This window comes from Esox lucius, chromosome 11 (assembly GCF_011004845.1).
Source record: "Esox lucius isolate fEsoLuc1 chromosome 11, fEsoLuc1.pri, whole genome shotgun sequence".
NCBI lineage: Eukaryota > Metazoa > Chordata > Actinopteri > Esociformes > Esocidae > Esox > Esox lucius.
In genome coordinates this window covers 13094337-13108618 of record NC_047579.1, presented here as the reverse complement: position 1 = coordinate 13108618, position 14282 = coordinate 13094337, and the positions used below count along the sequence as shown (strand labels likewise).

The 14282-nt window shown below is 41.9% G+C and overlaps 1 protein-coding gene across 1 annotated transcript in view; it reads right to left on the bottom strand.

Moving 5' to 3' along the window:
* The window catches only part of LOC105010246 (NACHT, LRR and PYD domains-containing protein 12-like), a gene marked incomplete at its 3' end in the record, with an annotated part of 55105 nt that extends 49281 nt beyond the window's left edge, over positions 1 to 5824 (bottom strand). Inside the window, exons 1-3 of the mRNA XM_034295440.1 lie at positions 5473 to 5824; positions 3794 to 3916; positions 3212 to 3325 (exon numbers count right to left, since the gene is read on the bottom strand). Of these exons, the coding sequence (XP_034151331.1) occupies positions 3212 to 3325; positions 3794 to 3916; positions 5473 to 5555 (320 nt within the window). The remainder of the gene's footprint in view (positions 1 to 3211; positions 3326 to 3793; positions 3917 to 5472) is intronic.
* Positions 5825 to 14282: the final 8458 nt, after the last annotated feature.

Below are 14282 nucleotides of genomic sequence, written 5' to 3'. Positions count from 1 at the left end.
TCCCCCACACTGCCTGAATAGCCTTTATAGTCAGTGATGGTTCTCAGACCAGTCCACATGTTCCTGGTAATGGAGCCCTGGTAGAGAGATTCTAATTTGAGTCTGTATTGGCTTTTTGCTGTTTTATTGCCTTCCTGAGGTCATACTGGGATTTCTTATAATTGTCCAAGCTGCCGGAGTTGAATGCTGCAGTCTGTGCCTTAAGCATGGCATGAATACCACTGTTGACCCACGTTTTTGATTGGGAAATGATTTTGTGGTAAAACGTCTTCAATACATTTGCTAATAAAACCGGTCACGGACTCTGTGTATTCATTGATATTCCCTCCAGACGCCTCTCTGAACATTTCCCAATCAGTAGTGAGGAAACAGTCACGTAAGTCGGCGTCCGATTCGTCCGTCCATCATTGAATGGACCTCCTCACTGGCTTCTCTTGTTTTAGCCTCCGCCTGTAAGCAGGGAGCAACAGTATCGACGCGTGGTCTGATTTGCCGAAAGCAGGACGGGGGAGGGCCTTATATCCATGATAAAATGGAGAGTAGATATTGTCCAGAGTGTTTTTCCCACGTGTCGGGAAGTTGATGTGTTTTTTAAATCCTTGGCACCGTTAAAATCAACCGCAACAAAAAGGCAGCTTCTGGGTGTAAACATTCAAGCCTATCGATAACTTGAAAAAGTTTGTTGCGCGCAGCCCCAGCGTTGGCTTTGTGGGGGAATATACAGAGCTGTTAAAATGACTGATGTAAACTCCCAGGGTAGATAGTAAGGGCGACATTTAATCATAAGATGCTCCAGATCAGGAGAGCGTCCAGAAGAAATGCAGTCAAAGCCCTCAGCCTTGGGGAGTGAAAGCATATTTTGTCATCCTGCCTTTGTGGTGCTGGTCTGTGCATTGGTCATATTTTTTTACTGGATCGATTGATATAGATGGTGAGGAGTGTCAGTGTGTCCATGCTTATCTATTAAGGTTGCTGTCATAGAATGGATCTGTATCACTAAAAAGTTGTCTATTCGCTTCGTTGTGGCCTTCAGTGGTGTTGAGCTCATTGCTGTTCGCGTATGGCCCTGTAGGCACATTGGTTCTGAGCTTGGTTGCATTCCTAAGTTAGGTAATTTTACATGTGTGTTAGAGAGAAGGAGAGCAATTACACAAGAAGGTCTCTCTCTTTCACTCCAGTATGTGTACTACAACACCTGGTAAAAGCAAGCCGCTCTGTCGTTAAGTGTTTTATGGAGCCACGCTGTTTGTTGATGTGTTAAATAAACACATGAGTAGCAATACAGAGTTTTGTAGCTTTACTGGTATGTGTCTTATATTTTGAAATGGTTTGTGCCCCACCAACTTTTTACATATAAAAATCAAGGTCAAGGTCAAGGTAAACTTTATTATCCCACAAGGGGAAATTCATGTGGTCATTCATTTTGCACTCTTGTCGCAACATATTCTCTAAACATATAAACACCACAGACAAACCAATAAACATGTATATAACAAAAAAGTAACAGTACAATGGGAATAACAATAACAAAAGTCAACAATCACAACACAAAAATAAACAATACTACAGAAATGACAAAGACAATCCGACATCTAACGTTTACGAAACATTAAGGTAGCTAAAAAAAAAAATAAGTATATAAAAATAACTAGGAGTAGATGTCAAAAAAGGAAATTTGGGTCTACCATCCAGTTAAAATGCCAGTGCGGGATCAAAGTACGTGCGATGTGCTTGGTCATTATACAGTCTGATCGCTGTAGGCACAAATGATTTATTGTACCTTTCCGTTTTAATTCTCTGTTGTAATATTCTACCAGTTGACCTATTGCTTCTCATAAATTTATGATGAAGAGGGTGAGTGGGGTCATTAAGGATTAGGTCGGTCTTTTGTAAGATAAACTCATTGTACAGCTGAGTTGCTGACACCTGATCAAGTCCTATGACTTGATCAAGTCCTATGATCTAAAAATGCCACTGCACACATGAAAAGTGTAAGTGAACAATTGAAAGATTATACTGATATGTAATACATATTTTGTAAGTGTAGTTTAACAACTGAATTATTACACTAAAACACCCATAGCATCAATATTAAATACAAATCTGTATTTCAAACATTAATTAACTAACAGATACACCAGTACCCAGAACATAGCAAAGCATATTGTAAGTTTTATGAATTCCTCACCTTCTAGATAACATTTAAAATAATGTTTATCTGCTTCCTCAGTCTTTGTTTTGTTGACTTGCTCTCTGTCAACTAACTGACTACTAGATAGGCTGGTGAGAACAACAGTAGAATGAGAGCAGGTTAATCAACTAATAGAGCAAGTGGCTCCCTCTGCTGGCAGATACAAGACCAACACCTCTTGTAAATTACTAAGAATATACAGCACTTCTCCCACATTACTGGTTGACAACACAGGGACCCCAAAACGGGCTTGGGACCTATAAATGAAGATTACAAATGTCCATAAAGCTGAATACGTATCAATAACACAAAGCAACTATTTTGACTTTTGTGGGTTTATTACTATAATGCTTTATACTCCCATTGTACCAGCAATATGGTAACATACCACCAAATATGGTTTGTGGGTTTATTAATATAATGCATTGTACCAGCTTCATTTAATGCATCTTCATAAATATGTTAACATACTTTTTGTTATTTATCTTAATTATTTATTACCATGGTACAATGTATAATGCAGGTTAAACATTTCCATGATCCAAATCTATACAATGGTATAAATGATGTAATAGCATGGTGTTATTAATGGTAGGACCATCATATTTTAAATCCATCTGCATGATACATTTACATAATTCAGACTCACCCATATTATTAGTGGAAGTACCTTAGTAGGACCAAATGTTTTCCATATTTATAAGGGTAGACTTTCATAGTAAACGTTTAATAAAACAGGAAAAGTCATTATGGATAATAAAAACAACACTGAGAGATGTAAAAACGTAAAAAGGTTATCCTTCCAGTGTTTATATTATGATCTGTTTAATGTCATCTTCATACATGTTTTTGTTAAATGTATTTACATTATAAAGATTTGGTTTGCCTATAATGTTTTTTTCATTAAATTTTGAACCCAGGAAGATTAGCTGTTGTTTTGGCGTCAGATAATGGAAACAAAATAAACAAATAAGAGACAATGTTGAAAATCACTGACATAGACCCATGAGTTTGTATTACCTTTGAGCAGTAGAGAAGTCTCCCTCACTGAACCCTATAGGTTGACCCATAGACCGGTCACTCTTCATGGACACACAGCTGGGTACAATAGATGCTGGTCCCTTAATATGGTCCCTGAAAATTATACAGTTAAATACAAAACAGCAGAGTGTTTTTGTTCATAGTGGACTTTCTTAGTAGTGATTGTTGTATTTGGACACAGTGAGTGTGTCTCTTTCTGGACCCTATAATTAATAATGAAGGACCCAGAGTGTTTTGTATATGGTGGATTTAGGAATGATTGGTGAGTTTGAACTAACTAAGAATATTTGACTCTTAACTGTCTTGTGTAATTGTTAAAATAAGGTCATATTGAATTTGTAATTGAGAATGCAATTATTATTGAAAGACATGGACATCAATAATTATTACACACATGAAAATTGCAAGTTAACAATTTAAATATTATTCTGATATGTAATACACATTTTGAAAGTGTAGTTTAACATTAAATAGCATCAATATTAAATACAAACCTGTATTTCAAATATTAATAAACAGATATATCAGTACCTAGAACATAACAAATGAATATAATTTTACCTCTTAGCTGTGGTGTCATGTTCCCCAAAAATACTTGTTTTAGAGGCAGAGGCCCCCTCCTCCCTCACCCCAGAGAGACTCATTTTAGAGGCAGTCCCCTCTTCTCTCTCTATCTGATTAGACCTGTAAGCACATAATGGAGAGAAACACACTTCCTGGATCAAGACTAACTACATTGATGTTACAACACTTAAACACTTATAATGACTTACTCCAAATGATCACTCTCTCTGCTTTGTTCTTTGATGAATCATTATGAAACAATTTGTCTTACCTTTTTCAGTTAAAATATTGAAAAATATATATTATACTGATACGTCAAATCAAAATGGATCCTGTGCAGGAACTGTGCAGGAATAGTGAATATAAATTTGTATATATATATATATTCAGCATGCTACATTTACATAATTCAGACTCAACCATGTTATAAGTTGAAGTAGCTTAGTAGGACAATAATAAATTTTTGTAAGTGTAGACTTTCAAAGTAAAAGTTATAAAACAGGAAAAGGAATTATGGTAAATAAAAACAACACTATGAGAGATGGGAAAACATGAAAGTGTAATCATTACTCTCTTTATATTCTGATGTCTTTTAAGTCATCATATAAATGTTTTTTAAATGTCTGTAGATATACATTAAAACTGCTGTTGGCTACGCTACATTGTAAAGATTTTGTTTTGCCTGTAATGTCTTTTTGTTAATTGTTGAACCCAAAATGCTCAGCTGTTGTCATGGCATCAGATAATGGGTTTTGCTAAACATTCACATAATTAGAGACAATCAGAGATTTGTATGTATTATATGAATGTATGTATAATTTGGACCCCAGAGAGAAGGGTCCATTAAAGATACTAACCGACCATCTTCCTCCCAAACCACCAGGAGGCCGCCAACAAGACAACGCCTCCACCATGTCACAGCGGTTGGGTTTCAGTTGTGGATTTCTCCCTCACCTGCTCTCATCACCCTTCTTTTTTTCTTAATAAAACACCCTCCAGGACCTTGAACAATTATTCTGTGTCCGTTCCCCATGTCTCTCCCCATTACAATGTATTATTATAAACCCTCTGTGTGTATAAAAGCAGTGTTGGAAGAGACTGTGTTACTACACCCTCTTAAGCATTATATGGACAGTATTGTACTGTAGGAAGTGGTATATTGGTATCATAATGGTGAGAAAAAGCCATTTAACAAAGGAAGACAGTCAGACCATTATAACCCTTAAAAGTGTAGGTCTTCTCATTAGACAAGTTGAATCGCAAAGTAACTGAAGGAAACTCTGACAGGAAGTCAGACCCAGAGCCACAACAGAATCAGAAGACCAGTTTCTGAGAGCCAACCGCTTGAGTGATAGTCGTCTCACAGCACAACAGCTACAAGCACAGCTAAACACTGGTCAAAATCTTAGTTTCATTCAAATGGCCCTTTTAAACCAAATTCATTACACCTCATTTGTTAATGTAGATTAGTACTGCTATCAACTTTCTCAGAGGAGAAATAAACTCAAATTAAATAAAAATCGAATATCCAAATTAATGAATTCAGAAATTAGTTATAACATCTTCCTGTACATATGATGAGAGCAACTACTTAATGACATACAATTTAAATATTTATCACATCAACTAATGAGGATTCATTTAAGAGAGAGTGTTGTTGAATCACAAGTTCTTACCTGTGTTCAGTAGAAAAGTCTCCCTGCTTGAACCTTATTGGCCGTCTATCAAATACTTGTTCTCCCCACTGTATTTTGTTCATCGAGACCGTATGTTTGATTTAAGTGTTCCCTTAATTTTTTGGAGCAATGTAGTTACAACCAAATGGTATAATAATAAATGCTTTTATCAAGCCAAGGAAGGCTAGCTGACACAAATCTCATGTGCTGGGCAATGTCCTGGTCCATATGAGTAAAATGCACTTCTCAGATTTCCCGTCTATCACAATGTCTGTATAAAATGTGCCCTAAGCAAAGTGTAGTTATGACCAAATTGTATATTTCAAGTCATTGAGATTCTTTGTGCTGAGAAAGAAACCTTGTGATGATAATTGTCCTGTATTATTCTCTATACAGTTGGTCTTTGGACGCAATAATATCTGGTTAAAGTCTAGTGTCTTAAAACCATAGTAGAGAATAAAGATAACAGCAGTTTGACCAATGGACAGAACAATCCCTATTGAAGCACACTATAAAATAGTTAATCATTAATGATAACACAGTAACACCAACTTGAAAGTACTTGTTATAACTAGTAATGAACAGTTCAACAAATGGAAAAAAAAAAAAAAATAATTTTAGAAATGCTTCACATATTCTTGTTTTATGCTGGGACTAAAGACTATGAGACGTGTTCCTCTGGGATGATTTATGGAACTAGAAGTGTAGGATTAGAGGTCTGGGTTATGATGCATTTGGTCTGGGTAGGATTGTTTATTGACATGGTAGAGTTGGATTCTTCTTATTACAAGTCTGGGTTATGATGCTTTTGGTCTGGATAGGATCGTTTATTGAGATGGTAGAGTTAGATAATTTTTATTACAGGTCTGGGTTATGATGCTGTGGATCTGGAAGGGATCGTTAATGGACTTTAGAGTAGGATATCTCTTATTACAGGTCTGGGTCATGATGCTGTTGGTCTGACTGGGTGCAAAGGTGGTGGGCAGGAAACAGACAAATAGTCAGACAGGGAGAACGACTGATAGACAGACAGGGATCCTTTTTTTGGTTGTATTTCACAGTGTTTTACTGTAATTCTCAAACATGTTGGGATCCTTTTGGTGATTCATGCTGCTCTCTCTCCCTTTAGGAACACAAGTTACAACAAAGCAGGACAGTCCTGGACATTTCCCCATAAAAATGAATGCAAAAAACTATTTGCCTTTCCAGTTAGACTTTTTTTTTTTTACCGTACATCCATTATGTTTTGGATGATAAAGGCAAGCGATTCATAGGATGAACCAAGGCCGTAGCCATGGAGTCAAATAGGGGGGACGAAATCTGCCAGGGGGTCTCCCCAAAAAAGGACTCTTAAATATCAATATTTAAGAGTCTGATAGCGCCATGTTGTTGTTGTTCCTAAGACACAATAATTGATGTTGCTCCAGGACTACAGTATCTCACAAAAGGGAGCACACACCTCACAGTTTTGTAAATATTTGATTATATCTTTTCATGTGACAACACTGAAGAAATGGCACTTTGCTACAATGTAAAATAGTGAGTGTACAGTTTGTATAACCGTGTCATTTTGCTGTCCCCTTAAAAATAACACAACACACAGACATTAATGTCTAAACTGCTGGCAACAAAAGTGAGTACACCCCTAAGTGAAAATGTCCAAACTGGGCCCAAAGTGTCAATATCTTGTGTGGCCACCATAATTTTCCAGCCCTGCCTTAACCCTCTTGGGCATGGAGTTCAACAGAGCTTCACAGGTTGCCACTGGAGTCCTCTTCCACTCCTCCATGACGACATCAGGGAGCTGGTGGATGTTAGAGACCTTGCGCTCCTCCACTTTCCATTGGTGGATGCCCCACAGATGCTCAATAGGGTTTAGGTCTGGAGACATGCTTGGCCAGTCCATCACCTTTACCCTCAGCTTCTTTAGCAAGCCAGTGGTCATCTTGGAGGTGTGTTTGGGTTCGTTATCATGTTGGAATACTGCCCTGTGGCCCAGTCTCCGAAGGGAGGGGATCATGCTCTGCTTCAGTATGTCACAGTACATGTTGGCATTCATGGTTCCCTCAATGAACTGTAGCTCGCCAGTGGCGGCAGCACTCATGCAGCCCCAGACCATGACACTCCCACCACCATGCTTGACTATAGGCAAGACACACTTGTCTTTGTACTCCTCACCTGGTTGCCGCCACACAGGCTCAACACCATTTGAACCAAATACATTTATCATGGTCTCATCAGACCACATTACATGGTTCCAGTAATCGATGTGCTTAGTCTGCTTGTCTTCAGCAAACTGTTTGCGGGCTTTCTTGTGCATCATCTTTAGAAGAGGCTTCCTTCTGGGACGACAGCCATGCAGACCAATTTGATGCAGTGTGCGGCGTACGGTCTGAGCACTAACAGGGTGACCCCCCACCCCTTCAACCTCTACAGCAATGCTGGCAGCACTCATGCGTCTATTTCCCAAAGACAATCTCTGGATATGACGCTGAGCATGTGCACTCAACTTCTTTGGTCGACCATGGCGAGGCCTGTTCTGAGTGGAACCTGTCCTGACAAAGTGCTGTATGGTCTTGGCCTCCGTGCTGCAGCTCAGTTTCAGGGTTTTGGCAACCTTCTTATAGCCTATGCCATCTTTATGTAGAGCAACAATTCTTTTTTTCAGATCCTCAGAGAGTTCTTTGCCATGAGGTGCCATGTTGAACTTCCTGTGACCAGTATGAGGGAGTGTGAGAGCGATAACACCAAATTTAACACACCTGCTCCCCATTCACACCTGAGACCTTGTAACACTAATGAGTCACATGACACAGTGGAGAGAAAATGGCTAATTGAGCCCAATTTGGACATTTTCAATTAAGGTGTTTAATTAATATTCCCCTGCCCCCCGCCCTTTGACTTAACCCTAACCTCAGTGGTACCTGTGCCAAAACCTAACCTCAGTGGTACCTGTGCCAAAACCTAACCTCAGTGGTACCTGTGCCAAAACCTAACCTCAGTGGTACCTGTGCCAAAACCTAACCGAAGAGACAACTGTGCCTAAACCTAACCAAAGAGATATCTTTGCCAAAGGCTAACCTCAGTTGTGCCAACATTAATTATGCACTCTCCCTCTTTCTTTACTCTGAACAGAGTGAACATTAACTAAATATTATCATTAAACAAGTGATGTTTCTTGCCATGAAGTTCAGGATTGGATTAACAATTTCTGATCTGAATGGCAATGATTATTATATCAAGAAACATACACTCATCTCCTGTACTACTGTATAGTTCTGTCATCTGACTGACACAAATTTTTCTCACTGCTAATGACAATCACTGTGAATGAAAGCTGACTGTAATCAATCTGCTTGCACTTTAATCAAACAAACATTAATAATGCTATTTATTTCAGTCTCACCCGTTTAGTTTTTATGTTGGGGATGGTGTATCAGTCTCACCCTTTAGTTTCATGTTGAGGATGGTGTATCAGTCTCACCCTTTAGTTTCATGTTGAGGATGGCGTATCAGTCTCCCCCTTTAGTTTTTATGTTGGGGATAGTGTATCAGTCTCACCCTTTAATTATTATGTTGGGGATGGCATATCAGTCTCCCCCTTTAGTTTTTATGTTGGGGATGGTGTATCAGTCTCACCCTTTAGTTTTTATGTTGGGGATGGCATATCAGTCTCCCCCTTTAGTTTTTATGTTGGGGATGGCATATCAGTCTCCCCCTTTAGTTTTTATGTTGGGGATGGTGTATCAGTGTCACCCTTTCGTTTTTATGTTGGGGATGGCGTATCAGTCTCCCCTTTAGTTTTTATGTTGGGGATGGTGTATCAGTCTCCCCCTTTAGTTATTATGTTGGGGATGGTGTATCAGTCTCCCCCTTTAGTTTTTATGTTGGGGATTGTGTATCAGTCTCCCCCTTTAGTTTTTATGTTGGGGATGGTGTATCAGTCTCCCCCTTTAGTTATTATGTTGGGGATAGTGTATCAGTCTCCCCCTTTAGTTTTTATGTTGGGGATGTGCAATGGTAATTCCATGTATCGACACTCGGAGTAAGGGACACTGAGACAAAGTTCTCTTTGTACATTATAACCATTTTATTAATTATTATGCACAGAGACTATTATGAGAGACGCGTCAACCGCTTACACACACATAATCGTCTGAGGAATCTCTAACTAATATAGCTCATTCAACCGTATATATCACATAGGAAAAAGGGGTGTGGTAAGATGCTGCCATCTGTCTCATGTCAATCAAACACCTTTCCCTTTGTTCTATCACACAAGTCAAATGCTATCTTCCCCCACCTTATCCTTCCTGCCATAAATTACCTCTTCAATTCTAAGAGTTCTTACAGTATCTGGACAGACAATAGATGCCCCCTATGCAAATACCAGATCCCCCACATTCCTTTACCTATCTAAACAATGGGACTCAAGTCCTTTAATCAGTAAGAATGCATCATGCTTCAGAAACTTCCCCAACAGGATGGCATATCAGTCTCACCCTTTAGTTTTTATGTTGGGGATGGTGTATCAGTCTCCCCCTTTAGTTTTTATGTTGGGGATGGCATATCAGTCTCACCCTTTAGTTTTTATGTTGGGGATGGTGTATCAGTCTCCCCCTTTAGTTTTTATGTTGGGGATGGTGTATCAGTCTCCCCCTTTGGTTATTATGTTGGGGATGGTGTATCAGTCTCCCCCTTTAGTTTTTATGTTGGGGATGGCATATCAGTCTCACCCTTTAGTTTTTATGTTGGGGATGGTGTATCAGTCTCCCCTTTAGTTTTTATGTTGGGGATGGTGTATCAGTCTCCCCCTTTGGTTATTATGTTGGGGATGGTGTATCAGTCTCACCCTTTAGTTTTTATGTTGGGGATGGTGTATCAGTCTCACCCTTTAGTTTTTATGTTGGGGATGGTGTATCATTCTCACCCTTTACTTTTTATGTTGGGGATAGTGTATCAGTCTCACCCTTTAGTTTTTATGTTGAGGATGGCGTATCAGTCTCCCCCTTGTTGAAATCTAACACTTCCCCGAGTTGGTTTGTTGGAAAGGAGAATAAAACACCAGGAGTCAGGTCAATTATCATACCGCATATTCCGTTTATTACAAAAGCTTTTGGAGACAAGTGTCGCTGCACAATGTCTAAGGATCAACAGTCAAAACATCATTTTATACTTCTACTACGCCCAAAAGATAGAGGCGTTAAGTTACAAAGCAAGTGTGCCATTGGCCCAATCCCAGTTCTATTCCTTATAAGGATAACTACAAGTATCCCCTTGCCCCTCTTGTGGTTTCTGTGTTGTCTGTCCGACTATGTGTGTGTGTCTCTAACCTGTGTCCTGTTTCTCAAAAGACAGACATACTAAATCTTTCTCTCCCCGGCAACCGCTTGAACAGGGTTTCCTATTCTCCTACTTGCACCTTCAGTTTCAGCTCATTTTACAAACAATTAATATTTTGTTTCATTGGTTACAACAGCTTATAACAGTTCACTAACTTATACAATAAATACATCTACATTGGTTACAACAGCTTACAACAGTTCACTAACTTATGCAATCAATACATCTACAATTCCCCCTTTTGATCTCTCCCCAGAGAGATCACCCCTATTCGCCAAGCTCCAGTTCTCCCGGGTCATGCTGCTCCAGTAGAGGCATCAGCATCCCTGGTGGCGGTCCTGGAACCTCCTCAATGGCTGTAGATCACTCTCATGGCAAGCCCTCTTATGCATGGGACACAACAACACCCACAAGTAACCATTATAGCACCAAATGTAGCAAGCGATAAAAGAACAGACATTATCAAACCTTTCCACTGGCTGAACATCGAGGTCAGCCATTCCTCCAGCGGATTATCTATCCCAGAATGCTCGTATGTGACCCCTTGACATAGTCCAATTCAATCCCCCAAATTTCCTCAAACAGGTGTCCTCAGGTGGGGTCACGAACCTCTTCGCTGGGGGAATGGAAACTGTCTCCCCATCAGCAGCTCGTATGGGGTGAACCCAGTGGTCTGATTTAACGAGCATCGAATCGTCATGAGTGCCAGTGGCAGTGCATCCACCCAGTTCAATTTAGTCTGTGCACATATCTTAGCCAACTTGTTTTTTAAGTTTTGGTTCATCCTTTCTACCTTTCCCTGGGACTGTGGGTGGTACACAGTGCCAAAAGCATGTTTTAGGCCCAATAATCTCTCTACCTTCTGTAAATCACTGTTCTTAAAGTGAGTCTGACCTAATTTCCATTGTCTGACCTAATTTTCTCTGGGAAGCCGTGTCTGGGAATGTACTGGTTCACTAAACACTTGATCACTGTCTGACTGTCCTCCCTTCTTGCCGGCCAGGCTTCTGGCCACCCTGTGAACATGTCCACACACACTAACATGTAGCGGCACCCCTGTACTGTTTCCCCCATGTCCGTGTAGTCTATCACTATCTCTTGTCCAGGTCTCGTCGTCATGGGGAACGCCCCCATCTCAGGTTTGATCGTCGGTTTTGGATTGTGGTGTGTGTAGATGGTGCATGTCCTAGTGTAGTTACGTACCATGTCTACCATAAACGGGTGCCACCAATGGCACAATTTCCTCAACATCTGTGCTGGCCCTACATGGCCCAACCCGTGGGCTTCTGCAAATTTATCTCCCCGCATGGCTGGTGGAAGTATTACTCTACCGTCTGGCCCTCTCCAGAGCCCGCTCGTCTCTGTTGCTCCTCTCTGTTGCCAAATTGTTTTCTCTTGTGGGGAAGCCCCCTTTTGATGTCTCACTAGCTCGTCTCTCTCAGAGCCTTCTCCCCCTTTTTTCTGAAACAGGACCCCGTTCATGACTTGTCCTGTTTCAGAAACATCTAGAAAAAAGGGTTTTGTGTAGTCGGGTATGGCCAGATCAGCTGCGGTGGCTAGTTGTTGTTTCAGCAAAATGAAGGCCTGGTCGGCCGGGCAAGTCCAACTGATAGTGGCTTTAAGTTTACGCATTCCCTGCTCCTTAACTAGCGCTCTAAGTGGCTCTGTGAGCCCTGAATAGTTTGGGATGTAATTGCGGCTGTACCCCGTGAGCCCCAGGAATGATAGCATTTCCTAAACAGTAGTGGGTTTAGGATGGTGGAGGATGGTTGTGCGGTGAGCTGGGGAAAGCCCCGCTCCCTTCTGCGAGATTACTCTGCCCAGAAAAGAGACCTGCGTCCTTACCAGCTGTACCTTTTCTTTTGATACCTTGAACCCTTTCTCTGCCAGTCTGGTGAGGACCGTCATTGTAGCTTGGATGCAGGCGGCCACCGTCGGGGCCGCCAGCAGCAGGTCATCTACGTACTGGACCAAAGTTACCCCTGTCGGCAGGCAGCATCCCTGCAGCGCTTCTCTCAGTACCTGGTTGAATATGCCAGGGGAAAGCGCGAACCCCTGTGGTAGTCTCGTGTATCGCCATTGTCGACCCCTATGTGTGAAAGAAAAAATATCACGAAGTTCCTCTGCTAGTGGGAGACAGAAAAAACATTAGCCAGGTCAATGCAGGTGAACCATTTTTACGTCTTACAGCTGTGTGAGTACCATACGTTTGGCGCCTGAGTGAGTGTCCAATTAGTGCATTCGACCGCCCTTTTAACCATGGGCCCCAGGTCTTTTGCTTGGTGTTTAGGATGCAGGGCCAGTGACACATGTGGGACGGACTCCTCCGCCATCATGTACCACTGATCCTGCTCCTCTGTCAACTGTACATCTGCCACTACATATATGAATTTAGACCCGACCTGCCACGTGTCCCCACACACTACATCCCCAAACCCCTCTCTATACACCTCATCGCCCTGCCGATCATAAAATAGGGTTACATGTGGGGGGTCTGGCGGAGGAAAGTACAGCTCGAGGAGTGAGACCCACGGCCTCCACTTGAAGTCGAGGTCCCGTCTGGTAACGTGGCAGTTAGTCCATCTGGAGAACACAAGATATTAGCCCCCAGTTTTATCAACAAGTCTCTCCCCAATAAGTTCACTGGTGTGTTTGTCGACACCACATACGGATGGCTGAGGGCCTGTTTACCCAGTATCGTTTTAAGAGGAAATGTCACTGGCAAAGTCTGTCCCACTCCTTCAAACCCCACAACTTCCACTGTCTTGGAGGATAGTAGTCCTGTGACGGGAGGGGCGGTGATGGTGGAAAAAGTGGCACCTGTGTCAACCAGAAAGGGGAAGTCCTTCCCGTCGACATTCAGGGACAGCATAGGGTCTGCCCTTCCCCCGCTGTTCCCTCCCCTCCCTGTAGACCGTCACGCCTGGTCCCACCCTCCCTCATAAGAGAGTGGGTATTGTCCAGGTGCACTAGGTGGTGGGACGGCGTGTGGGTTGAGAACTGGAGCTGCCCCTTGGTTTGGGTATCCTCTGCCCCTTGCAGTGTTCTGTGGGCACTCTCTGGACCAGTGGTTCGGGTCACCACACGTAAAGCAGGCTCCGTGTGCCTCTACCCCGCCCCCTCCCCCTACCATAACCTCCCCTCGGAGTCCCTGGTCGATAGGGCGCGGTGAATGCCCCCCGGCCACTGTGAGGTTGGGGTGCCCATGTGGGAACAGGGTATAAATCGGGTGTGTCAGGTTCTCCCGAGCCTAGGGCTGCCATCTGTCTGTGTTTCTTTTTCCCTTCATTGAACCTCCCTTTGGCTTCACCCAGCTGTAAGCGCAACAGGTTCTCTTTCAGTATGGGCCGACTGATTCAAGCTGATAGAAGAGCAACTTTGACTGAAATAACCACTCGGTATGCAACCGAGGTATGCAACAAAGCATTTGTGAAGCCACAACACGCACAACCTTGAGGCGGATGGGC